This window comes from Watersipora subatra, chromosome 3 (genome assembly GCF_963576615.1).
Source record: "Watersipora subatra chromosome 3, tzWatSuba1.1, whole genome shotgun sequence".
Taxonomy (NCBI): domain Eukaryota; kingdom Metazoa; phylum Bryozoa; class Gymnolaemata; order Cheilostomatida; family Watersiporidae; genus Watersipora; species Watersipora subatra.
In genome coordinates this window covers 52,885,495-52,913,454 of record NC_088710.1, presented here as the reverse complement: position 1 = coordinate 52,913,454, position 27,960 = coordinate 52,885,495, and the positions used below count along the sequence as shown (strand labels likewise).

Genomic DNA, 27,960 nt, shown 5'->3' with positions numbered 1-27,960 from the left:
TGATGCATCAATGGCTAAACTCAAACATTAGTCTAGATAGACATGATTATGATGATAGCTATGTATTTGAGATTGAATTAACCTCAAAAAACAAAGAGCCTATGGCACAAATGATGCAGGAGTATGGAACAAGGTTTTAATTATCTACTCTAATAAGTAAATATACGCACTTGTATCCTGCAAATCACTCCTGTCACCAAGAATAAACTAGTTCAAATACCATGTAGCCATTACATAACCGTGGTCTACTTGATTCAATGCTTCGATAGAAGCATTTATGAGAATACGATTTTGTTGCGCTAGCTGAGGGCAATGTTTCGATGTCCTTGTAGATAGTGTTATGCTCTAGATGATTAAGAGTAATGGAGTTTGCGCTTGCAATATGTTTCTCATGGTATGTAAGGTGAAACTGAATAACTTAGAACATAACCTTGGATGCAGAATATTATTACCAATATTGTAAAGCAAGAACTGCAACTAACTAAAAGCAGTTGTCTGCTTTTGGTAAACAGAAATGAAGAGTAGACCTTTAATAATAACACAATGTGCCTTGAAGGTAATCACATTTTTACTTGCTTATCATTTCAAGCAATCATAGCAGACGATGAAGCATCTTGGTGATTATTAGAATATTATGAATCGTAGTGATTATTAGGAATTTAGTCTGTGTCATAGATTTGACATTAAACTTTACATTTTAGTGACTGGCACCTTGGGCACAGCTGAAAGGCCAGGATTGACATACATAAGATGCGCAAACAAACAAGGATACAGGAATGCATCAAAGATTTTATCTCTTTATGTATACGCAATATGATATAGAAATAAATACATTCACACTATTCTATGAGTATCCTTTATCGAGGCTGTAGTTCTTCTGACAGTGACCTACAAAGATTAAGATATTATGAGTTTCTTACAAGTGTGTGTATACATACAGTAGTGTTTACATACAAGCGATTACATGTATACAGTAGCGCAACATGTATATATATGTAAATTACATACATTAATTCATTCGATTCATTAACAAACTGGTTTGGGGTAAACAAAGAGCTTTCAACAAATTTTTGGCTATAATTATATCTGATGCATAAAAAATGTTTCATATTTTAATTTAAGACTTCACGTGGGTGGATGAAAGTGTTGTTGGCTTGGTGAAGACAACTCCTACACATCCAACAACACCAAAGAGCAGAGAGGAAGGAGTATTAAAGCGTTCATTCTCTCCTAATACTCACAAACCCTAATAGTAGGATTTTCTTCCCCTAGTAAGGATCTTATTTTTGCCAATAAAAAGTCACACATAGACTTATTTGATGACAAATCTTGTGAACAGATATTTAACTTGCGGAGATCAACTTACACCAGAAAATTCTTTGAAATAGATTCTTTTACACAGCAGTTAACAAATGTTTTGTTACGTAAATATCAATCGCAAAGAATTAAGCTATATGGTGATATAATATAAAATATTTTGTATACCATCTGACAGTCTACTGCACTAATATGACAAACATTCTTCCATAGAATAGGCTTCCATTTTAAAACGTTTCAGTAATGAAACTATCAAAGAGTGGGCTGGCAATATTGAATACCGCGGGCTGTTAAAATGCGGAACCACAGCATTATGCCTCTGTGTGCCAACAAACAATAAACACGTACACCAACATGATAGCATATAGGACCCCAATGATACATATATAAAGCAACATCGCCGGCTGCAACTGTGCAAACCCTTGCATCACGCTACAAACAGGCTTTTGTAAAAGAAACCAAGCAGCCACGAATATAACGATGAAAAGGTAAGACAGGGTTAATTGACTTCTGGATAATAAAAGGTACGATGTAATTAGCAAACCTCTGGCTACAAAAAGATGCTATCTTAAGAGCAACACAGTTCCCAGGCACGAATAACAACACAAACGTTAAACAGGCGATGATACGATAGCATGGCTGACTGATTTCCTTTCATAATGAGTAAAGAAAAGATGCTATGGAGTGCTCCATGACCAAATCATACATGACTCAATAGGAACATTCATCCCAATATCTAATCAGATAACACTGTATGATATATTTCATATTGCTAAAGATATATGAGACTATTCAGTAGCTAAAATGCCCATCACCTATGAACTACCATCCCTCATTTTTTCCACTTATATAAAGTAGCACGATAGAACTGCTGGTCTGTCGCTGGTAGTAAAATTCCAGCTGTTAATAAGCAACTTACTGAGGAAGTGTGATGCAGCATCTGTAGATGTATCGTTACGTAAGGTGCTTGTGATGTCACTGCAGTTAACTAGTGGGTACATAACATCCACAAACTCCTGTGTGTAAGGAGGCGCTATTATATCAAGAACCTATAAAAGAATAACTTGTTGGACGATTGCAAGAAAACTATATGACTATATCATTAGTCCGTATGGACAAGCGTTACGCGGGTATCACTGTACCAAATTCAATATATTTTGTGATTGCACTCTATACCAATATTTACTTAATCAACAGTCCAAACTTCAATCCAATTCTAATTTCAATTTTGGTACGTATATTTCACACTAATGGTTTCACAGTATGGTATATTTGTTATTAACAAAACCTGTGCACCCTTGTATTACGATATCTATGTTTAGCTTTATGGATATTTTACTTTCGTGCATACCAAATGGCTGACTACAGCTGTGAACCAAAACTTTATGATCTTAGATCATCACAATAGGTTCATTATCAGTTAGATTAATGTTTTTAGTAGTTAAATACTTTTATGTAACTCCAAAACTAAGTGTACTAAACTTGTTTTACCGCGTTAATATTTTGTAATTAGACTCAATGAAGTTTTAAGCAGGCACTTAACAATGATTTTTTTTACTTGGTATCAAATGCAAGTCTAGCTATATGCATGAGCACTATAAGGAATAACATAATTGTTTTAAATAAATATGTTCCTTTAGTGACCTTTTTCACTTAAGGTGATTTTCAGAAGCAGCTAGTAGTTTACACTTGTGTAAATAAACCAACAAAGTTTTTTTTCCAAAAGAACAAAATACAATCTGTCATAACTTGAGTTCACCCTAGATAATGAGCTTTTTTTCAACAGGAAGGTAACTTCATAGCCTCTGATGGTATTCATACTACATTTATATTATTATTGATTGATTATTGATAGGTTGAGCTCAAGGTGATGCAGTGAGGTTACAAATGCATGCTTTCTGTAAGCAAAGTTTTAGCCAAGTGCAACCGAATACAACAGATGCAACAAGACATCTAGCTTGGAAACATAAAACTGTTAATACATAATAACTTTGCAAGCAATAACCATTATACCATTATGAATACCACAAGTCCAAGAAGAGAAATATAACTTCACAACACCCAGATAGTTGAGAGACCAACAAAGGGTGTAGAACTCAAAGTATACAAAGCAAAAATATAAAAACAATTGCAAAAAGGCTGAACATACTAAAATAAACAATGCTGTGACAGACTTACCTCTGTGACAGACTTACCTCTGTGATAGACTTACCTCTGTGACAGACTTACCTCTGTGACAGACTTACCTCTGTGACAGACTTACCTCTGTGACAGACTTACCTCTGTGACAGACTTACCTCTGTGACGTAATGGCGTATGAGTGAAATATCACACGTCTGCCTCTGAAAGCAGTTCTTTATGTAAGTGCAGATAGGCAACACATACCCCCTGCTTACCAAGTGCACCATTCTATCGAGCAGCGTCTTTTTCAGATCCAACTGTAACAGACGGTCAACTTGTAGGCTAAGTCAGCTCATGAACAGATACTGTATCAGGTCAAACAAAAAGAAATTGTTTCTCCGTGAGGCGCATTACTGGAGATTAGAAGCGAGTTTCATGAGAATTTGTGATATGGCAGTATTTTTGGGAATACATCTTATACACTGTCTTCATAATAGAAAATTATAAGCATCACATACTGTAGATATAAGAGTGCGAAGTGTCCTACATTGTCTTCAGATGCTTAATATTTACGATGTGAAATGTTGAAAGTTTTTTTGAATAAGTTTTATTAAATTGAACCATAAAGTTTATTTCAAAGGGTTACAGACAATACAGGGATCGTTTGCTCACACATTCAAACCATAAAAAGGGATGTCAGATATTACATCAGGTTGATCACTCATATTAAAATCCCAATGAAATCTAGAGTAAACTTTATTATTTTACAATCAAGAATTTTCCGAGAGATCTAGAGTGAGCTGTACAATAACGACTATAGTCTGCTACCAGCAAGGGTAAATACATACACAAAACCCTAAGGGAGTTGTTTATAAAGTTCTCATGTATTCAACAGCACATGGGCATATGTTGCACTATAACTGCAGACCTAAACATGAACTGTGATTGACATTAGCTGCAGGTAGCTGTTCAATAATTATTTATCACTATTAGCCTATTTCATGAGTTGAGTTATCTGTATTATACATAACCTACTTATAAAGTTCTTTGAACTTTAGAAGTTATTTATCATGCGTGTGTGTATATTTGTATTTAGAGTACTTCCCAAAGTACAACGGTGGTTAGATCTTTGTTGACTGTGACTTTATTTCCAACCGACCGTGAAACCTGAAAGGTTTTTAAAAAACAAATTGATTCACAATCTTTAAAGCAAAATTGCTGTCTGAATCAGAAAATGTTACGTAAATTACGTGATATCAAATGTTATAACCAAAAATATTAGATAAAAGACAAGTAAACACAAAACATACCTCTGCCATACTCCAGAATATACATATAAGTTTCTTGTCCGTAATATCGTTAGAATAATGTTTGCTTGTCAATGGCACACACGCAACTGACTTGATCGAGCCAGGTGTCAGACAGTCTTTTGTGTAGTTCTTTCGAAATAATGTCTGATGACAGTTTATAGGTGAAATGAGTAAAAAATGTTTATTGAACGACCACCATGGCAAGTGTAAAGGCCTGGAAAACTCATTAAATGTTTGGCGACTCGTGAGAAAAGGCAGCTGTTTTATTGTCTTTGTAAACAGGTCAATCAAGTTGTTCTACAGTCATTTTTTATGGCAAGCGATAATAAGTGCTGTACGTATACATCCTAAGAACTAGTTTATTTTTGTAGATTTCGTGTTTTGCAAACTTTACACTCTCCCACCTAAATTTTTCTAAAAAATTTACTAGTTCTAACTGAAGTTAACAAATCTAAATCTAGTATAATGTAATTGTACTGAGTGTATTCGTGTATACCTAAATAATTGATATTTGGTACTACTATGATAATATTTATGCAGGAAGAGAATAACATACGTTTGGTTAAGAACACTGCACGTTAGTACTTGGAGTTTACGCTGACCAATAGCAGTAGTTTCTGTATGGGTCTGTAAAGCATGTTAGGTTCCCCTTTCCGCTTGCCGGAACGCGTTATCTGTTCTGGGTTTGAGATTCTGACAGTAGCGGATCTGACCAACCCATCTCTACCTGTGTTCACGGAGTCGACGGCTCCCACCTTCCACTGACTACGCCAAGTGTTTTCATCAACAACTGCGACAACGTCTCCCACCTTAAGGTTTTGGCATGGATTTCTCCATTTTTGTCGGGTCTCTACCTTTGTCAGGTAGTCCTGCCAGTGGCGCCAGAACTCATCGGCGAAACGTTGCGTCTTTTCAAACATGTTTTTTCCGTATACCTCGCCGTCTGGCACTTCACCTATCTCCTGATGTGTAGGTACTGACACAGGCTTCATGGTGATCAGATGATGTGGGGTTATAACTCCTTCATCGGGATTGTTCAGATTTGAACAGGTCAGTGGTTTCCCATTGATTATGCTGCAGATTTCGTACATGGCGGTCCGTAGTCCGGCGGTGTCCATCCTCGCGGAAAACCTGCCTTTCATTTGGTTGAATACATTCCTAATCATTCTTATTCCCCGTTCCCATACGCCGCCCTGGTGGCTAGCACCGGGAGTGTTTGTCTTGAAAGTTATTCTTGATTGAAGCATAGTCTTAGAACCCATGAAATTGGTTCCGTTATCGGAGAAAATTGTAACTACAGGTCCTCGTATGCTTTCAAGACACCTTAGCGCTTGTAGGAAACTCTCTGTGGATAAGTCACTTGCGACTTCGATGTGGATCGCTCTGGAATACATACAGGTAAAGATGATACACCAGCGCTTCATCTCCTTCCTGCCTTCTTTGACGAGGAAGTGTCCAAATGTATCTACCCCTACATGGGTGAATGGAGGGCTATGTTCCACTCTTTCTTTGGGTAAGGATCCCATCTGTTGACGCAAGGGGGCACCTCTTAGGCGTTTGCAGCCTACGCAGGTTCTGAGTAATAATTTGATGAGGCCTTGTGCACCTATAATGTAGAAACCCGATTGTCTGATTGCAGACTGTGTAAAGATCCTCCCTTGATGGTGGACCTTCTCGTGGAAGTGTCTGATCAGTACTGTGGCTAGGTGACTGCGCTTATGTATGATTGCGGGTCGAAGCTCTTTGTCTGTGAGAATAGTTGAGGATTTTGCTCTACTGCCTATCCTTAGGATTCCTAGATCGTCTAAGTATGGTGACAGCTGTCTGAGACAACTTCCCTTGCTTACCTTTCCGTGTGCTTGGATGTCCAGTATTTCTGAATGGAAGTACTTTTGTTGATCAAGCCTGATGAGAAGAGCCTCTGCATCTTGAGAATGTTCTCTAGACATTTTTTCAAGTTTCCAGATTGGCTTCAGCTTGTCCTTGGCTCGTTTAGCGACTGCACGTAGTTGTGCTGTTGCCCTGATGAGCTTGTCCCACTTTGAGAAGTTTTCGACTTTGATGGGGTAGGTAACCTGGTTCATATCTACCCTAATAGTTTTCCTCAGTTCTGGATCTGATGCAGGAACATTGAAGCGCGTAGGTTGATTGAGCAAGATGTCGTCAAGATTTTCCTTCCATAGGAAGTTTGGGCCTGAAAACCAGTGAGAGTTTGTCAGTTGATGTATGGTTGCGCCTCTGGAGGCCATATCAGCTGGATTGACTATTCCAGGAACGTGGTTCCATTGTGCCGGCTTTGTTCTGTGTCTAATTTGGGCTGCTCTGTTTGCTACAAATGGAGAAAATCTTGATGTTTCATTTCTGATATAGCCCAGTACGATCATGCTGTCTGTCCAGAAGAACACTCCGTCTATTGGCATCCTCAGTTCCTCATGCAGTTTCCCTTGGAGCTTGGTAGCTAGCACCGCACCTTGAAGCTCCATACGAGGTATGGTCGTTCGGTTCAGGGGGGCCACTCTAGCCTTTGAGAGGACAAGTGCGCAGTGGATGCGATCTGTGGTATCGATAAGACGGATGTATGAGCATGCGCCATAACCATCTTCACTCGCGTCCGCAAAGTGATGAAGTTCGGCTCGTTTGATAGTTCCAAAATCCTTTGGCTTTATGCAGCGGTCAACTCTAATATCATGAATAGTGGCGAGTTGTCGCGTCCAGGCTTCCCATGACGAAGTAGTATCTAGATCGATCTGTTCATCCCAGTCAAGTCCTTTGCGACAGACATCTTGTAGCACATTCTTTCCCATTAGGGTAAAGGGTGAAACCAGACCAATCGGATCATATACCTGGGCTACGGTTGAGAGAATACCGCGTCTTGAGAGTGGTCTTGCGTCGATATTGCTGGTGAAGCAGAGCTGGTCACTCTGTAGACACCAACTAACTCCAAGTGTTCTTTGTGTCGGCATGATGCTGTTGAATGAGATAGCTTCCGTCTCTTTCTCGGATTCTGGCAAATCGGCAAGAGCTGCGGGCTCATTACTGACATACTTGTGTAGGCGAAGGTTGCCTTTAGAGCAAATTTCCCTCGCTGAATTCACCAGGTCTTTGGCAGTTCTGATGTCATCCACGCTGAATATTCCGTCGTCCACGTAAAAGTTGTCTTTGAGGAATTCTGCCGCACTTTTAGATATTTCTATGTTGTCTTCAGCCAGACGCCTCAGACCAAAGGTGGCTACCCCAGGCGAAGAGGTTGCGCCAAATATATGGACTCTCATGCGAAAGGTTTTCACTGTTGATAAGTCATCGCTATACCATACGAATCTTAGGAAGTTCCTATGATTTTGACTTACCCGAAAATTATAAAACATGGATTCTACATCACACGTTACTGCGACCTTCCCTGTGCGAAATCTGCATAAGATACCAAGTAAGTCATTGAGCTGATCTGGGCCAGTGAGAAGGTGATGGTTGAGGCACGTGTTGGCGTATTTTGCACTCCCGTCGAAGACCACACGTAATTTCCTTTTCTTTGGATGAAGCACTCCAAAGTGTGGTATATACCAGCACTTACCATCTTCTCTTACCATCTCTGAGACTGGGACTTCCTCCGCAAATCCCTTTTCGAATAGTGTGTTCATAAATTTTCGATAGTCTGCTTCATATGCTGAGTCCTTCAAGAGTTTGTTTTTGAGCAGTCCGAGTCTCTGCTCTGCTTGATGCCTGTTGTTTGGCAGTATTGGCGTTGATGATGACTTGAAGGGCAGAGGCATGACGTAGCTCCCGTCCGGATCTTGGTGAATTCCTTCGTCAAGGATTTTAAGAAATTGCATGTCTTGTTGTGACAGGGGCTTACCTCCAGGGTCTTCAAAGTCTTGTTCCACTATGGGAAAGAGTGTGGCGTCCGTCTTAAAACTTGTTGCCAGTTTGGTTTTGAGTTTACCCCCGCATAGTGTCCATCCAAACATCGTCTTACAAGCTGATGTCTCCCCAGCTTCTCCTCTTTTTGTCAGGAGTGGTGTGATGATTTCTGGACTGTCTTTACCTATCATCAGTCCGATCGGGATGTCCAGCTTTGGTGGGAGATGCCTTGCAAGGGATCTTAAATGTGGTATCTTGCGGCACTTCTCATCTGTCGGTATGTTGTCTGAGTGGCACTTTATTTCTGGTCGTTCAACTGCGTCAATTGTTGAGATTTCATCGGTTAGGTATCCTCTGATTTGCAGTTTTTCATACCTCAATGTGGATGATCGGCTTATGGCGTTCATGGTTTCTAGGTTTAGGGTGTCGGGGATGCCACTTGCTCCAATCTCCATTGCGGTTTGCTTGTCAATGAAGGTGATGTCGGACAATGTATCGAGGAGGGCATACACTAGTTTTTCATTGTTTCCAGCGGATACGTATACTGGTACCATCATACTGAAGCTAGATTGTCCGTAGACTCCAGTTGAATTGCATGTCTTAGTTTTTGTTTGTTCTTTGCCTTGGTTGCTGGTAGTAGGTTGTTGGCTGGAATTTCGTTGTGAGTCCGATTTTTCTGTGGGCTTCCAGTCGGGATCATGTAACATAGTCGGGTGCATTCTATGGCAGTTAGAACATGTCTGCTTGCGGTTACAGATACTTGATCTATGTTTACCGTTCAGACAAGAGAAGCACAATCCCTTCCTGTGTACAAAGTCTTTTCTTTCCTTTAGTGATTTCTCGGCCAGTTTTCTGCAATCCCTTGTGTAGTGTCCTTTGTCGTTGCCGTTGCAGAAGTAGCAAAATGGTTCTCTTCTTGTTCGTTCAGTTTGGTATGATGCAGCCCTTCTGTTTGTCCTCTCTTCATATCTGCCCTTACTTTTAGGCTGATCATGCTTTTGATCCTTACTCTGTGATGCCATGATGTTGCTCATGTAGCAGTCCGCTTGCTCGAGAACAAACTCTGTGAAATCAGAAAATGACAAATTTCCTGTCCTCATTCGCTTAGCTCTACATACTCTCTGCGTCCAAGAGAACTTGGCACTGTCGGGTAGCTTTTGGCAAATGCGTTCGTTGTATAGCTCAGTGTTGAGGATCTGTAGGCCTTCTGTGGAGCTCATGCTTCTTCTGACTTGATCCAAGAAGTCGCCGAACTCTCTCATCTTCTTTCCGTCTCCGGAGCGTATGTTTGGCCAGTTTTCCAGCTTCTTCAACAGTATCCTTGCGATGCCGCCTTCCATACTGTATCGATCTCGCAGTTTTTCACGAGCTTCCTGATAGGAGTTATCGCTACTGTATGTCAATAAACCGATTATGGCCTTTTTTGCTTCGCCTGCAACAAATTTCTTCAGGTATCGCAGGGCCTCCCTGTCTGTTAGTCCTTCCTCGAAAACGAAGGCATCCATATCTACCTCCCAATCTGCAAACTCGAGGGTATCGCCAGAAAAGATGCTCGGTTCAACAGACTTCCTGTTTGGCTTCGACACACTAGCTGTCGATGAGTTCATTTTGGCGTTGAACGATTCTGCTAGGTTGTCGGTGAAGGCTTTGAGGATGTGGCGGGTGCCAATTCCAACTTGCGGTTCCTCAGTTTGTGGTTGTTCGGCTTGTGGTTGTTGAGCTTGTGGTTGCTCAGCTTGTGGTTGTTGAGCTTGCGATTGCTCAGCTTGTGGTTGTTGAGCTTGTGATTGCTCGGCTTGTGGTTGTTGAGCTTGTGATTGCTCGGCTTGCGCTACCCTCAGGTTGATGCTATCGATTGCGCTTGGTGCTGAGGACGATTCGTATCTGTCGGTGTTAGGAGTTGAAGATGCTGTAGCCCTGATACTTGGACTGCTCAAACGACTTACCCTTACTGATGATGATTCCATCCTTCTCAGGAGATTTTGTCTTTTCACTGTGTAAGCTCGCATTTCTTCTTCCATTCTCCTTTTAGCATCTTCAAGTGCCTTCTCTTCAGCTAGGATTTCACTCTCTTCTTGGCACTGTTCCTCGATCTGGGTTTTGAATGACTTGACATCCGCTTGAAATTCATTTAAGAGTTGTTCATGGGTGGGGTTCTTCTCATTTTTATTTGTTTCAATAATTTTATTATATAAATTGCCTATATCTTTGACTTTCAAATCAAGGTTCTGAACAAAGGCATCAACAGCAGGTAGATCAATGACATGGGTGGCATTTTCAACAGCTTGTGTGAACTTGTCTAGGAAATCTATCATACTCTCAGACTGTCTACTTATTTCATTGATAAAATCACTGCCTAGTTGTAAAATAGTGCGCTCAGTCAGTTTTTGACTCCTTGCGAGCGCTCGTTGTGTTCTAGGGTTGTTTGATTCAGTTACCTCATCTAACTGTAGCTGCTCTTCCTCTACTCTACTTTCGCTCAAATCGGAATTTGAATTTAGCTCAAGGCTTTCGCTTTCCATGGTGACCAATTTAAATCACTGTTAATTGCTATTAATTTTGTTTAGGCCTTTTTACCCTTATTGTTGCTACAATCTTAATATGAGTACAATTATTTAAACCACTAAAGCTGTCTGGCTAAATTGGCTCGATCGCGGTTCAGTTTTACAACACAGTTTGATTTTTAAACAAAATTATGATAACAACTGTTTGCAAAAGAAAAATCCAAAATGTGTGACAACTCCAAATTTACTTTACTATAATAGTGTTTATAGCGCACACTAGGTTGAGCAAGGAAATGTCAGTTAGATTGAGTAAGCAAACCTTTCAACACAGTACGTATACTTAGCTGACTGATGCAATGTGATGACTTCCTCGTTGCTGACTATCTGATATGCGGCTTGATGGCTAATAGGTATCTAATAGGTATCACTTTTGCTTGGCTTGTTATTTGTGAACAGTGACGAGCAATGTTTGTTGTGTGGGTTAGTCTTTCTAAGCGACAGGCTTTCGACCTCGAAGTGTTATGATGTCTTGCAGTGCTGATGATTAACGTGAGTGAAGTATTGCGTAACCAAATCTATATCAACTGTCTGTTCCTTATCCTTGATTTGTTGACAGATGATGTCCGCATTTATAACGCAAACTCGGTTCGTCGATTGTCACCAGTTGTGTAGCAAAACTCAATCTTCAGACTTCGAGACGTTTTGTTTGAGGCTTAGTATTGAATTCAATAACTTCCGTGGCTTTGAATGAGGGTTATCGTCCATAAATAGCACTTAGGCTCCGTATTTCGATAACTTCCGTGATGAGTTTCTATGAAGGTTATTGACCGTAGATTAGCACTTAGGCTCCATAGAATTGTATGATGTGAACACCTCAGTATGTTGTATGCTCAAGGTTTCACTATAAAGTTCTTTGAACTTTAGAAGTTATTTATCATGCGTGTGTGTATATTTGTATTTAGAGTACTTCCCAAAGTACAACGGTGGTTAGATCTTTGTTGACTGTGACTTTATTTCCAACCGACCGTGAAACCTGAAAGGTTTTTAAAAAACAAATTGATTCACAATCTTTAAAGCAAAATTGCTGTCTGAATCAGAAAATGTTACGTAAATTACGTGATATCAAATGTTATAACCAAAAATATTAGATAAAAGACAAGTAAACACAAAACATACCTCTGCCATACTCCAGAATATACATATAAGTTTCTTGTCCGTAATATCGTTAGAATAATGTTTGCTTGTCAATGGCACACACGCAACTGACTTGATCGAGCCAGGTGTCAGACAGTCTTTTGTGTAGTTCTTTCGAAATAATGTCTGATGACAGTTTATAGGTGAAATGAGTAAAAAATGTTTATTGAACGACCACCATGGCAAGTGTAAAGGCCTGGAAAACTCATTAAATGTTTGGCGACTCGTGAGAAAAGGCAGCTGTTTTATTGTCTTTGTAAACAGGTCAATCAAGTTGTTCTACAGTCATTTTTTATGGCAAGCGATAATAAGTGCTGTACGTATACATCCTAAGAACTAGTTTATTTTTGTAGATTTCGTGTTTTGCAAACTTTACACTACTCTCTCGACCATTGTATTTAACTGGATATAAAAGTTTAGTATCTTAATTGTCTGGGTATTTATATTTATTAGACTAACGTAATATAATTGCAGCAGCTTTTATCACTAGATTATAACCACCTGCCATAGTTTATCACTTGACAGTATTCGGATAAATTGGATGTTCCTTTAAAAGTAATAGGAGGATTTAAACAATAACGGTTATAGATAACGGTGGTGCAAGAACGAATATATGATACATCACTATGGACTTAACATACAATATAAGAGAGGATTTGTCGAATCTCCACTGATTAGTGTCATAGAATAAAGAAGATTTGTAACAAGTTAGAAGTAGTTTTTGATGGTTTTGGTAGCAGCGTTATTGCGGCAGGCTACTCTGGTGGTTTGCTTGTTCTATAAGTCAAAAGGAAGGCAAAAAAGGCACTTAAATTTACTTCTGCTTTTCGTGTTCCAAAGTTGGAGGCGGAGAATAGGGTGAAGTAATAAAAAAGAGACAAAACTGTGGCAACGAGCAAGGAAAAAGTACCTGCACGAGAACATCAACATCCTCATGGCTGCTCTCAAATAGTTTCACCAACAGTGCCTGCACTTGCCCGTGCAGTAGGTGTTGGCAGCTAGAAATCTGCAATACATAACAATAATAAAGTAGCTGCCAACTAAACAATCTATATTACTTCCTAATGGCGAAGAAGCTCATAAGGTTAACAACTGGTGAGTTTTAATGACAATTGTTTGAGTTGATAGATTAATATAAAACGTTATGTGAAGTTAATCACTTGGTGAAAGACTAGTTTAACTTATAACTAGTATCAGCTATAAATATATTGTTTCCCACTGAAGAACTCTGACCAATTTTCATTTTGTAACTATGTTTATAAAGGCCTGGCTACAGACTGACCAGAAACATTGTAGCCAATGTGTTGGCAAACAAAACATAACATGTGTCGAAACGAATGTATTGGTCTATGTAGGTAGAGAACAACTGTGATTGGCTTAAATAGTTGAGTCCAACAAACATAATCCCGATTCTACTCTATTCATTTGCAGTGCGGACTGGTATCAACTAAGATCTGTTTTCGAAGAACAACAACAATGTTAACAAGGACATGTCATAGACTCAGGACATGACAGGATGAATTGACAATCTGTAGGATGTATAAGGAACAATGTCAACAAACTCAAATAACTATTTCTATATAGACAAACATATCCTCACTTGCAACAGATAGTTGAAGGCTGCTGGCGCGAATTGCAACTGTTTGTGAAACCTTTGAGTTAATCCGTCAGGTCAGTCAACATGTTTACATGTTGTACCCTAACTTTTGTTGGACTTTAGTATTTAATTATTATAAAAGTCTAGCATTTCAGAAAGTCTAGCAACATGTTTAGGTGTATTTGAACTAGTGGATAAAAGAATAACAAGTAGGACATAAATGAAATATGGAAAGTAATTATACAACTAAAGCGCACATTTGATTAAACCAAGTGTCAATATGTAAGACAGTAATTCGAAAAGTCATAGGACATCAGCTAATTATAACCAGTGCGTATTTCAACAAATTTTTTTCTGTAGTTTGGTTCACCTCATGAGTTTAGCGTATGTTTGCATTCGGCAGATTTCATTCTTATGATGTAGTGTATTTCTCTAAGAAAAAAATGTTGCGATGCAAATAGCTTCATACACTTTACTGCCATTACAAATCGTTGATGATCCATATTGGATAATAAATATGCTGACATTATTTCAATCACAGTAATGGATAATCCAGCCTGGACGCCATGGACTTCACATGACTGAGACCAATTCTCATTGGCCGGTATATTTGTCAACATGAAGCATCATTAAAATTTTAGTAGTGGCGGTGTGTGTAGCCATAACAAATAATTACTCAACACGATGGCTATGTATTTCAACATGTCGGCAATATATTTTGAAAGTGTATATAGTCAGACTGATACAATTGTACATAAGTGCAGGTTAAAACAGTAAAATTGACAGTAAATTAAGTTTGCAGGCTTACCTCATCGAGAAGGATCAGGTGAATAGGATTGTGGTCTGTATTACGCACAAAGTACTTTGCCTCTGTGACAATATGAGTGACCCAGATGAGCACACCTTTGGCCACTACTGGGTACCTACAAAGCATCAAGGTTTCTGATGTGAACAAAGTCTGAAAAGTTTAGTTCATGACTACAAAAACTGCTAGAACAAAGGATGACACTTGACCTCAAATCGACGAAGTTCTGCTTATGAGGTGGAAATCAAACATTAACAAGAATACAAACAATTAACTGTAAGTGACCACAATCATATATTGAAAATAAACTCACAAAATGTTACTAGATTTTATCAGAAAGTATCAGTATTTATTTATGATTTGTGATTGTTTTTAATGTTTGAGGTTATCTGACTGCTGAGGATGTTTCAAGATTAAAATCGACTGAACTTGATCGCGGTTAAAACGCTCAGAAGAGAAATACAAGCCGAGATGACATCACTAGTTGAGCGGCTACCAGTCTATCTCATTATTAATATCGACTATTGCGTTCAAGTTGTAATGTTATGTGTCCTCTATTCTGCCCTGTCTCTTTGACGAAGTGCAACTATAGAGGTCATAATTGCATTTTCACTTAAATCTGAGTGTTTACCGTGTTCAGGTGTTGCTGATTTTAATTTTGCAACATCCTGGCAGTCAGATCACCTCAAAAATCACAAACAATTGCAAATGATAGAAAAATACCAGATACTCTAGGATAAAATCTACTAAAATGTTGTGCGAATTCATCTTTAAAATAATAAGATGGTTTGAGACAGTCTCATTTCTTCATTGAAGCCAATCAGTAGCCATGATAAGTGCCTATTCACATATATTATGTACTAGAGGTCTAGCATGGCAGGAACATAGGGTATATTATCAAATCCATGCTAATACATTGAACTTCCTTCGATGATTGCACTTCCATTTTAACAAGAAATGCCAAAGACATTGTTTAAAATATGAGTTAGTATATTAGTTATTGAATTAATATTAATTAAAATTAATTGAAGGAATATATTAGTTTAAAAAAATAAAGGTGCGCAGCAATACAAAGTTATGTAGCTGTAGATAGACGCTACATAACTATAGAATTAACCAATGGAATCATGAGTGTTCAGTGCATGTAAAAACTGAGTATTTCTGCCCGTATTTGTTTCCAGCTAAAAATAAATCATTAGTCAGCCAAAACATACAAGATGGAAGACTAATAAATGTTTAAACGATTGTGATAATCGGCTAATGGTCAAACGTCTGTGACAAGCAGCTTCAACTCGCCACACACGAATGGTCAGTCATTGTCACAACTGAAACCGAAGCAAAATAATTTTATTTATAGCTTAGGAAGCCATACATGAAATTATTTGTAACTTGCTAAACTATAAACAGGAAGCATACCATTCCTATTGCTTCCTGTTGCTATAAATACATTTATTGCAATATAAAGAAATTTGCATTTGCTAATTGCTATATGCATTTATAGCAAAGCATTGCTATAAATGAATTTAGATGCAATGTATTTAAACTTGCTTTACACAAATATATAGCAAATTTAAATGCTATTTGCTAGTTGTTGCTAATGGATGCGATGTAGCATCTATTAGCATCAATAGATGCTACATCGCATCTATCTCATCTATGCTAAATTGCGTTTTAACCACGATCAAGTTTTGTCGATTTTAATCTGGAAACACCCTGGCAATCAAATCACCTCAAGCATCAACAACAGTCGCAAATGATAGAAAAATGCCGATACTTTCTGATAAAATCTACTAAAATTTTGTGTAAATACATCTATGATACAATTTTATAGTTACAACTGTTTGAACTGGCAGGATTGTAGGCATATTGTAGATTCTTGACTAACAGTTCTTGCAAATTAAAAGCCTGACAGCGCTTGGATTGATGTCATAGCTGATACTTTGAATGACTACACTGAATAACCAAGCTTGGCAATTTTTTCTTAAGAATTTACATAAAATACTATTTTATCAATAATCAGCACATTATGCGTGTTTAAGAGGCTGGTTCTCAGTAACCAGGAGGAGTTTTAAAACCAAATCTTTTTAGCCACCTGGCGGGAGGCACAGGGTAAATCTGTGAAGGTGTGCATGAAATTGGACAAACAATGTGGAACCTCACACATCAATGTGTAGGTACACGCTCAATGACAAAATGGGATTTATGAATAGATATGTAAACCGTCATGCGTTTAAAGTGCTTTTCCATTATCTATTTACATTTGAGTAGATGTTGAATTGTTGTGAAGGCAGGCTTAGCATTTCTGATAATTTTTGAAAATGCAAAAATATGTGTTAAATGCTAAAAATGAGCCATTGCGATAAAAGCGACGCGAAACTATTCCAAATGAATCCCATAATGTTGGCTCTAGTGCGGAGGCAATCAGGGGCAGGCGGCACAACAGTACCTGCATCAATGTAAAATATTTGCCAGCAAAATCACTGGTATAACAATCCTTTCCCTTATTATGATTTCCATAGATTGCAGAACTCCTTTTAAAATAACAGGCCTACTAAGCAACTCAACGACAATGATTTTAAAGATGATTTAATGCAGTTTTCAAGCACTTAATGAAAATCAAAATATACTAAATACTAGTATGCTGGCATTCAAGGGTGAGAGATCATCGTGTGTAATAACTATGTGCACAATTATTCTTTGATGCTGTAAGGTGGTTGTATGGTGCAGTGGTTGTGTGCTTGGCTTTGATTCCAAGTATCCAGGTTTAATTCCTGTACCTCGGACAGACAGAGCTCTTATTATAGTAAATATTATAATTGAATAATGTTACACTAATGATCTTTGTAGAAAACCAAATAGGTCTTTCCTCAAGAAAGTGACCACAAGTTACAATTTACATGAAATCAGTAGGTCAATGCATAGCTCACTTTAGGCCCTCGAATATAGCAGGAAGATCTCCAACCAACTCCTGACCAGCTTTATTCTCGCTACAAATTTTCTGTGTCTTCTCCAAAGCTGCAAACGTCGTATTCAAATCCTCCTTGTTAAAGCTTTTACGAACACCCTACAATAACAACAACAGCAAGCCCATGACTTTCCTTCCGGGCTTAACCGACAGCGCTGTCAACATATCTAATTCTCATTAGTAACCGCTGCCACAGCATGAGCCCCAGGCACTAGCGCACCTGTAATTGCAAAACAAACACTAAATATTGTAAGTGATTATTAAATAAATTATGTAGTAATAACTATTAACCTTTTTATAGGTTTCAGCCACAGTAGTTGCGTAGGCCAAGATATGGAGGTACTTGGTTTTATAGTCAGGATTGATTTTGACACCAGGCATGAAGAGTCCATCAATGAATAAATCTACAAGGTATACAGTCTTGGTAAAACTCCCGAAAAGAATTCAGCAATATCTTACGGCTCCGGTATAGTCACATACGATGTTTAACTATTGCTCTGTAAGAAAGCCTGAAGGGATTTGATTTGAACAAAGCAGTGTAAGATAAACCTAATGGCATGGTCATAACTTTATAGGGAGCCAAAATACAAACTGCACTCTATCACATTCATAGTATAGAAACCTTTTACACGTAAGAGCATACATCACTGTCTAATCACCTCTTTTCCTTTTGTAACACGTCATTAACCAAACAGGAAGTCTACATAACATAGCAACCAAAGATTCGATAGTTATTATTAGCTAGAAATACATTGAAGTGCAGCTGGTTGTAATGTGGTATGTATGGCGTGTGTGGTACTGCGTTCTGCTATGGAAGCTTATGCAGGTGTGCGATTGATGTGAACCAAATAGCAAGGAAACTGCAAGATGTTGCAACTAAATCCTCCACAATGCATCATGCGTGCGAGGTCGCGTGACAACGCTCTAGGAGCACTGTCCTGCGACCTCGCACAAGTTATCCAAAAATATTGGTCTGAACCAGGCTTTACATATCAGCAGACATTATTGTTGGTAAATGATACAGCGGGAGGACTAAATTCGCTGGCGTTAGGGTCACATTCACATTGGCGTTTGAATTAAAGCTAGAAAGCACCACAAAAAAAGGTGAAATATGGACATTTTTTCAGAGCCATTCAGATTGAGCGGCAACTTTTGATGGCTGCCTCAGTGACTTCAGAAACGGCCAATGAAATTACTTGTTCAAGGTCATTTGAGACTATCAGTTATTATCAAAAAGCAATAAATTTATCGCAGCGGCAGCGCTACCATTTTCAGACTTTTTCGCAGAAGACAAGAGTGTGTTGGACAGAGACAGAAGCAACCAATTAAATCCTGGCAATGAAAACCAATTAAAAGGAAGCAACCATATCTGATTGCATATTGATATCATCTGAATATACATTATACAGTATATATATGCTCTGAACACTTTGGCATTGTTGCCCGTCTATGACACACCTCAGGTCACGGAGCAAACTGCCTTCATACAGTTGCTAGCTTGTTAACAATAAAAACTTGACACCTAATTGTTCATGGCACCCAATTTTTTCAAAGACCTTCACCAGTTTTGCTACAAGGTGTTAAATAAAATGACAAAAGCAAAGTGGCCAACCATGTAATGAACAAGTAAAGCAATACATCTGCAACGTAACGCATAAGTGTTGTAATGCGTGGAAAATACAGTGCATCAGTACTGTAATGCAACAGTAATGTAATGCATCCAGAATGTAATGTATCAGTAATAACATGCATCCATAGTGTAATGCATTAGCAATGTAATGCATTAGCAATGTAATGCATCAGTAATGTAATGCATTAGTGATGTAATACATTAGTGATGTAATGCATCAGTAATGTAATACATTAGTGATGTAATACATTAGTGATGTAATGCATCAGTAATGTAATACATTAGTGATGTAATACATTATTGATGTAATGCAACAGTAGTGTAATGCATCTGTAATGTAATGCATCAATAATAAAATGCATCAGTAGTGTAATACATTAGCAATTTAATGCATCAGTAATGTAATGCATCAGTAATAAAATGCATCAGTAGTGTAATGCATTAGCAATGTAATGCATCAGTAATGTAATACATTAGTAATGTAATACATTAGTGATGTAATGTAAGTCTCTGCAGTTCACAGTTAGCATTCAGCAATGCATGAAATCGTTTTATCTTGAACAACACATTTTCACTCAGTATGTCTAATAGCTTTGTAAAAGTTGACCAGCTTCTTCTAGAGAACATGCCAGCTTACTAACCAATCCTAGTAGATTGTCATTGCAAATTTCAATAACTTTTCAGTATTTAGTAACATTAACCAATGGAATGTAAAATATTCGCGGAGGTAAACTAGCTGCCTTACTTAACAGGGTTGGGTTCCGGATCATCTCTACAGGTGGTGGGTCAGGGCTGGTGAAAGCTGTGTGTAGCGTTGTGACGTCTGCAGGATTTATGCTTCCTTTTGACATCATGGCAGCCACTGCCTGACAAGCTCTGGCATGCTTCGAACCTCCGATAACCGAGGAAGTTATGGCTGTCACATCGAGACCTCTAAAAAGGGGAGGGTCCTGCGATTATATCTCTAAAGCCACTTTTAAGCGCACAATGGAGCTTGATGGTTTACTTCAAGAAAACATACAAAACAGCAGTAGAATTCACAAGTTATAGCCCAACAGGAATGTTGAAAACGATCGAACATATCGATAGCAAGTAGAAACAAATCACCAACAAATTGACACCATGTTACTTCGACAGTCATGCCTATCGGAGTTATTCCAGTTACACAGTTATTCAGAGTTATTCTCTCACAACTCTCTGAATAGAAAAAAACACGATATTAGAAATAAGGTTAGTAGCAAATAAAGACAATATGAAAAATATGATCATTGACATAGACTCACCTCCCAAGGACCAGTTTAAAAGGGTCTGATACGTTTATTCTAATTTCGCTTAGCCCTCCGAAGGTACATCGGCTCAGAGGCTTGTCATACTAGTAAAGTGTATTCATCAAAACAGTGAAAGTACACTACTAAATACACTACTAAATCAGAAGAGTCTCTCATTATGAATTTACTTGTTATCCGAAGGTTTCTCAAATGCTAGAACAATTTTATATCACTAACTATAAAAATTAACACTATATAGTTTAGCCAAAAAAATTTCTGTTCATATAATATCCGAATATTTGAGTGGCCAGATATAGAATTATTTATTTACAGTTCTAGCTACACCTGCTGTCTGGTGACACCAGTTCTGCTGTCACCTCACAGAGAAAATCACCATTTGATGAGTGAGAAATTCTTGACTTACCATGGCAGGCACTTATTTGGATCACACCGCCATTACCCTCCTTCGCTACCTTATTGTTGAGCAATCAGATTGTGTGGTATTATAAACAAGGAATCTCATTCTCAAAATAAAAACAAATATCCAATCATTTCAACAACTACTTGCAGTGAACAACAGCTACCTCTGTTTTGCATGGAGTTGCAACTCCTGACTGAGTCGTTTAGCCTTAGGACCTCCCTTGCTTTCTTGGCTCAGCGTGTATAGAAGGATTTGTGTGTAGAGGTAGGTATGCTCTCCATGACAAACCATCTTCTGCGAGCCACAAAAATAATGAACACAAACCCACAATCGTACGACAGAAAAACTAATATACAGAAAGATATATCTACATAACAACAGTGATAATAAATATTTGCTACAGAGCAACACTAACACAGAACCTAAAAGGATGGGGATAAGAGAACAGTATGAGATCATATGATTATGTAGACTGATGGAGCAATGTAACAATGTCATGTGATGAGTGGAGGAGACACAATACAGTTTTACCGTAATGTGGCAAAAATAACAACAATAGTACACACGATGAGCTAGCTGCAACACAATATGCTCAACCCTATTACAGCTACATTTTTGCCATTGCCATCTCTAATGGTAATGGCTGCTGAATCGATAACCTGTCGTGACGGCATGACCATTACAGCGCCAAAACCTATTTTATGGACGGGTACCACTAATCAGTGCACATAAAAACCATATAAGTCCTCACAGCAAAGTCTTGCATTTTGTCCTTGAGGAAAGACTCAGTGTTATTGAGATAAGAAGAGACAGATGTTTTTAGAACTCTGGAGAAGACCTCAAGCTGGTGACAAGCAGTTGATACTGAAGTGATCTCTCCTTGGTAGCCGGCATCAGATATGAGCTGTAATAGAGAGGAGCTAAGATAGCTTGTGAAGATAAGGCCTCTGTTGACTTTTACCGTATTTTCCAGACTATTAACAGCACCCCTATATAAGCCGCATCTGCTCTATTTAAAAAAACCAATAACAAAACAAGACATAGGCCGCACCTTTTGTATAGGCCGCAGAACTCATACCAGTGCTTTTTAACACAGCAGCAACTTGGCAGGTTAAAACAGAACAGTACCATTAGGCACTGTTTCGTTTTTTCTTTCACCACTAAAGGCGCCCTAACCGGAGATTCCGGTTAGAGCGACCCTAGCGGTATAAGAAAAAACCACAGAATAGCCGCAGCCTCTAAATATGCCGCATGGCTCAAAACATCTGAGAAAAATAGTCCGAAAAATACGGTACATATACAGGCTCTCCAACCAAACCTCTCCAACCACACCTCTCCAACCACACCTCTCCAACCACACCTCTCCAACCACACCTCTCCAACCACACCTCTCCAACCACACCTCTCCAACCACATCTCTCCAACCACACCTCTCCAACCACACCTCTCCAACCACACCTCTCCAACCACACCTCTCCAACCACACCTCTCCAACCACACCTCTCCAACCACACCTCTCCAACCACACCTCTCCAACCACACCTCTCCAACCACACCTCTCCAACCACACCTCTCCAACCACACCTCTCCAACCAAACCTCTCCAACCACACCTCTCCAACCAAACCTCTCCAACCACACCTCTCCAACCACACCTCTCCAACCACACCTCTCCAACCACACCTCTCCAACCAAACCTCTCCTACAAAACCTTTCTACCCAAACCTCTCCTACCAAACATCCTCCAACCATTTTTAACCAAAAAATCGAGGTAAACACAGAAAGGATGCAAAGCAGAAAAAACCTTGATTGTAAAGTTTAACATAAGGCAGTCAGGATACTCCTCAGCCAGTTTATAGAATAGCATCCTCCATGTTGGGAATTCTATCATTTCTTGCAACCATTCTGGTGTCTGCAAAGAATAAATGCTTTCTCTAATCAGTATGCCACTGTTTATTTTATTATAAACAAACATTCGACATGACAGCCGTTTTGGGTGCTATCTGTTGCTCTACATGCGCAAACATTTCAAGGTAGTAAAATAAGTATGTTTGGAACAAATGTGAACGATGCTCAGATGTATTGAAGAATGAAATGTCTGCAATACATTGAGCGCTGAACTTACCTCACCATCAGTAAATATAGCATCTGCCTTTTTGGTGTCAAAATGTTTGAGTATCATATCCTTGAGATGGGTCTCAACCAGCTCTTGCACCGTGTGAATGTCTGTGCCTACAAAACCAACAGGACAGCCTACCTTGATGAGCTGTCATGGGCGTCTCATCTAGACTGTGTTCTTAAACAATTTGAGGTAGGAAATCAACCATTTATCGTTCAAATACTACAAAACGTTATAAAGAGTTAAGGTTGCCTAGCAACTGCAACTCCTGGTTTCAACTGCAAGCTATATAATTATATCTGACAACTACCATAGTTAAACCTTTTATCATCGGTCATCCCTGAGCTCAAAGGACCCACCAATATAACCAAGGAGCTCTAAAAACAGTGAGCAAACACCGCTATAGCCATTCTAGTACAGACGTCTTGTAAAGGAATCGGACTGTTTTCAAGGACAATATAATCTGTCATCAACATTTACATTTGAGCAACTTCTAAAACTAGCAAGCGAAAAGTGAAGGGCATTTTTCAACTTGAATAAAAACAAAATAGTGAATTTTGAAATACTTTCAAGCTGTGAGAACTGTAAAATTGACAAAAGGCATGGCAAGCATTTTAAATCAACAAATAGCCTGCTAATTCAGTAATACAGAAAATCATACGTGACCACCTGGACAGTACCTGACCCATGTTGTGAGGGAAATAGTCATCAGATGGGAAGAAGCTATGGTATTGCAAAAACAAACTATCGACTCTTTTATTAATTTTCTTGGGGATACAGAGATTACAAAACTAAAATATTGCATTAGAGTGTTGACACTTTATACAACCGACAGTGAAAACTTATCACAATGTATTAGGTTTGCAGCAATATAAATTCCTCACCCTGATGGATCCAACTGATTAAACTTGAAATTTAAATGATTTAACTCTTTTATGAAAAATTGTGATGCAATAACAGGTTGACAAGGAATAGACATATTTAAAATAACTTTCAAACTAAATGATAAAAATATGTATAATTTGTAGTACAACTAATGGGGTGGAGCAGTGCAAAGATACCGCTAGAATCTCTCTGGTGATATCAAAACATTCATTTGCTAGCAGTGCCACCTGGCTACATCTTTCAGCACAGTATCTTAAAAGTCAATGACCCAATTAAAGTACCACCTGCAACCGAATGGGTAAAAAGACTGGCAGTATTTATGACCATTTCTAAACACTATCAGTTGATATAGCTCTGGTGAATCAGTGCGAAAGCTCCAGCAAAATCACGGCGATTCTAAGATTGGCAGACCCTCGAAAGATCATGTTTGTTGTCTTTAAAATTGTGGTCTTGAACAACAACTTGTCTAGATGGTGATAATGAGGAAATAGGTCTGCAGAGCCAAGCTATGAGCGAAGGTCTCATCAGTCACCTATCAACTACAGAAGAAAAAACAACCTACCCGCGAGAATAAGCCATTCAGCAAGCAGGTTGGCAGTCTGAGCCATCGCTTGATAGTGATTGGACAATAAGTCAACCACCTGTTCAGGCAGACCTCCTGCTTTAAAGTACCTGCAATACGACATCATATTTGAAGCGACTCGAGTTTCAAGACTAGAATAAAACAAGGTAAAGTAAGTGAAGACACTGCCAGAGACTGACCGCTGGAGAGTGATGAACACATCAGGCTCCATAATAAAGTCTGGTATAGAAAACTTGTCAATACAATCTTGTCTTGTAGCTTCGTCGTCATGCTCATCATGTTCATCATGATTGTACTAAAATTAAGGATAAACATTGAACTCCCTCATCATAAACAAGCTGAAAGAAAATAAAAATTAACAACACAACAAGCACTTTACTTGTCTGCAGTGCTGTAAAATGGAAATGACAAGAACTACCTACAAACACATCACCGTAATCTGAAATGTCACCTGTAGAAAGGTGAATCACTATAGCTCAAAATAGTAAGAGAAACAAGTGTGAGAGTCACAAGAATAGAACCCAACAGTTCTTTTACGGTTGTATAATCTTTTTACAGTCAGATGAGCCATATAAGAGATACATAAACATATATAATTTGTAAAAATTCAAATCAAACTGAAAAAAATTATGGCTTCGAGTCATGTGTTCTTATAACCAACAAGAGTGGGCGAAAAATGGTTCCTGTAAAACATATTATTGGTTGATCTGATCACTGACAGTGCAAATTGGTTAGTACGGACGTTCTTTAAAATCTATTTACATATTATCAGCTAGTGTACAGGCAACATGGTACAGACAATAAAAATTAGTTAAGATTTTCCACTTTCAAATGACTAGGTTGTGGGAAGAAAAGTTTGTACAAACCTTTTTAATAGAGATGTAAGGTTAATAAATCAAGGTTAAGATACGTGCTAAAATCAATCTAGCAATCATCATACTCATTGTATCAATTGTGATTTCACTGCAAAACTACAATTAGACTCATTGCCTCCTATGCCACAGACTATCTGTTATTTTTAGCAACACACTTATGATTATAGATAGAATTAATTGCTAACAATGGCGCAAAATATGTTCCAATTTTAATGACATAAGGTTTTATTACTGTTTATCTGGTTGCTGAAAATAAGGATAGTAATACGCATTGATTGACCTATATTTTAGTCGCGCCTTTTTCATTTACCGGTACAATAAATATATCATAATTAATGCTTGTGGCTGAATATGGCGCCTTACAGTGCCTCGCGTTCCGTGTTCTCAACTCGAGTTGTGTAACTCAAGTTGTATTTATAAACTCGCGTTTGTAAAAGTAAGGTGCAATATATTGGTATTACGGTAGCATAACCGTAGATCTGGCTATATTAACAATGCTACATCAATAGGCCCCCATTAGCTAATAGTAATTAAACTATGTATGTATGTACTGTATGACTAGAGCTAATGGCGAATTATAGTGCCCCGAGTTTGCAACTCGAGTTGTACAACTCGAGTTATATTTACAAACTCGAGTTTGTAAATAATTTTTCTTCTGTACAAATCTGTACTTGTACAACTCAAGTTACACAACTCGAGTTCATTAAAAATCCAGGCCGAGTTCTTTCAACAGCAACTCGAGTTGAGCAACTCGACTTGAAAACATGGAACGCGAAACACTGCAAGGAGCCATACTAAACAACTCATCATTTCATTTTCTCTAGCTATATTTTTTATATGGAAATTTTTTGGTGCATCATTAAACGACGTTGACATAATTTCTATGTTTGTTCATTTTCGGTGTTCAATCAGTTTCTTGTCAGGTTCTAGAAAGAGAACTCTTTTTTGTTTGAAAAAGAAGTGGCCCAACCTCCGCATAGATTGTTTTTTAGTTTGCTTTTAACATTCTACAATTGTTTTTGTCTCTTTATATTTATATAAATAAATATGCGCAAATATCGCCAATATATATAATTTAAATATATATATATTTAAATTATTATTAATCAATTATTAAATTTTATATAATATGCGCAAATGCAGTTCTGTAAATGAGACACCCCAATTACTCACTTTGCTTTTTTTACAAACCTGAGTTAGTTTTGCGTAACACAACTCGAGTTCATAAAAACCCTGGCCGAGTTCTTTGAACAGCAACTCGAGTTTAACAGCTCGAGTTGAGAACACGGATCGCGAGGCACTGTAAGGCGCCATAGCTGAAAATGTTCAGAGACATACAAAAGAGTTGCACAGGCTACAAGAATCTGTTCTCTTGATAGCATATTTCTTTTCAACTATGCGTATAGCAATTGAACAGCAATTTGACTTGTGATTATTGAACTTGAAAAACTTTGATGTACAAAATACTTTTTTTTACTTGTAACAAATCTCCAGTTTGTTAAACTGTGTCAGGCTAAATATATGGTTTCTTGACGTGCACTATTGCGTTGTATGCATTGAATGCCCATATCATGTTTCGTTTACAATGCAAGCTAGTTTTTTGCCGGCTATGACAATGCACTAATGATCAGACCTGCCAACCCGAGAGTGGGGCAATGCATGAGATTTGGTTTTGGGGCAATTGATGTATCAATGATAGTATATATAAAATTGTGGAAGTTGGGGCAAAAATCTCACGCATTTTAATTTTTTTTTGGGGTGATTGCGTGAGTCTCACGCCCAATGCGTGAGAGTTGGCAGGTATGCTAATGATACAAAATCAAAACAGTTCTCTGAGCAGACCTGCCAACCCAAGAGTGGGGCAATGCGTGAGATTTGGTTTTGGGGCAATTGATGTATCAATGATAATATATATGAAATTGTGGAAATTGGGGCAAAAATCTCACGCATTTCCATTTTTTCTTTGGGGTGATTGCGTGAGTCTCACGCCCAATGCGTGAGAGTTGGCAGGGTATGTCTCTGAGTCAAAATTGAAGCTAAATAATACGACATTTAATCGTTGTCGCATTAAACTTCGTTAGTTCTCTGTTATCATTAGTAACATCAAGGGTGGTGAAAAAAATGATCTGCCAAAGTTTAGTAAATGCAATAAAATATATTCAATATCACCTAAACTGTAACATAAAAGAACCGCAAACGCCAATGATATTTTAAACAACTAAATAACTTATTTACGGGAATTAGTTTCCCGCGTTGTAGCGAGTCCCTTACAAAACAACTAGCCCAGATAAAAACTGAAAATACATGAAACTTTCAACTTGTTTAATGACGCAGTAAGCTTGTTAGTAAAAGAATATAACATATCACCTCATTTTCATCGTCACTCATGTTTTCGTATTCCATTTTTAATACGATACAAGCACGGAATGTAGGGAATAACGTCAACCAAACGATGAACTTCAACGGAACACAAATTTACGCGCCATGTTTTTACGTCACATAGCCAACGCCA

At 38.3% G+C, this 27,960-nt stretch overlaps 2 protein-coding genes across 2 annotated transcripts; both read right to left on the bottom strand.

Moving 5' to 3' along the window:
- Positions 1-674: 674 nt before the first annotated feature.
- On the bottom strand, positions 675-27,949 carry LOC137389717 (negative elongation factor D-like). Its single transcript, XM_068075796.1, has 15 exons — positions 27,816-27,949; positions 24,753-24,868; positions 24,553-24,662; positions 23,112-23,218; positions 22,791-22,898; positions 21,739-21,891; positions 21,151-21,281; positions 20,044-20,231; positions 17,960-18,072; positions 17,631-17,767; positions 14,707-14,821; positions 13,212-13,307; positions 3,615-3,755; positions 2,237-2,366; positions 675-888 (listed from the first exon to the last, which is right to left on the bottom strand). Exons 1-15 carry the CDS (start codon positions 27,849-27,851, stop codon positions 845-847), a joined length of 1,725 nt encoding a protein of 574 aa, XP_067931897.1. The 5' UTR covers positions 27,852-27,949; the 3' UTR covers positions 675-844.
- Positions 5,297-10,918, bottom strand: LOC137391467 (uncharacterized). The gene is made up of 5 exons (XM_068077952.1): positions 10,439-10,918; positions 8,317-10,288; positions 7,529-7,947; positions 6,600-7,408; positions 5,297-5,870 (listed from the first exon to the last, which is right to left on the bottom strand). The coding sequence occupies exons 1-5, from the start codon at positions 10,916-10,918 to the stop codon at positions 5,327-5,329; spliced, it is 4,224 nt and encodes a 1,407-aa protein (XP_067934053.1). The 3' UTR covers positions 5,297-5,326.
- Positions 27,950-27,960: the final 11 nt, after the last annotated feature.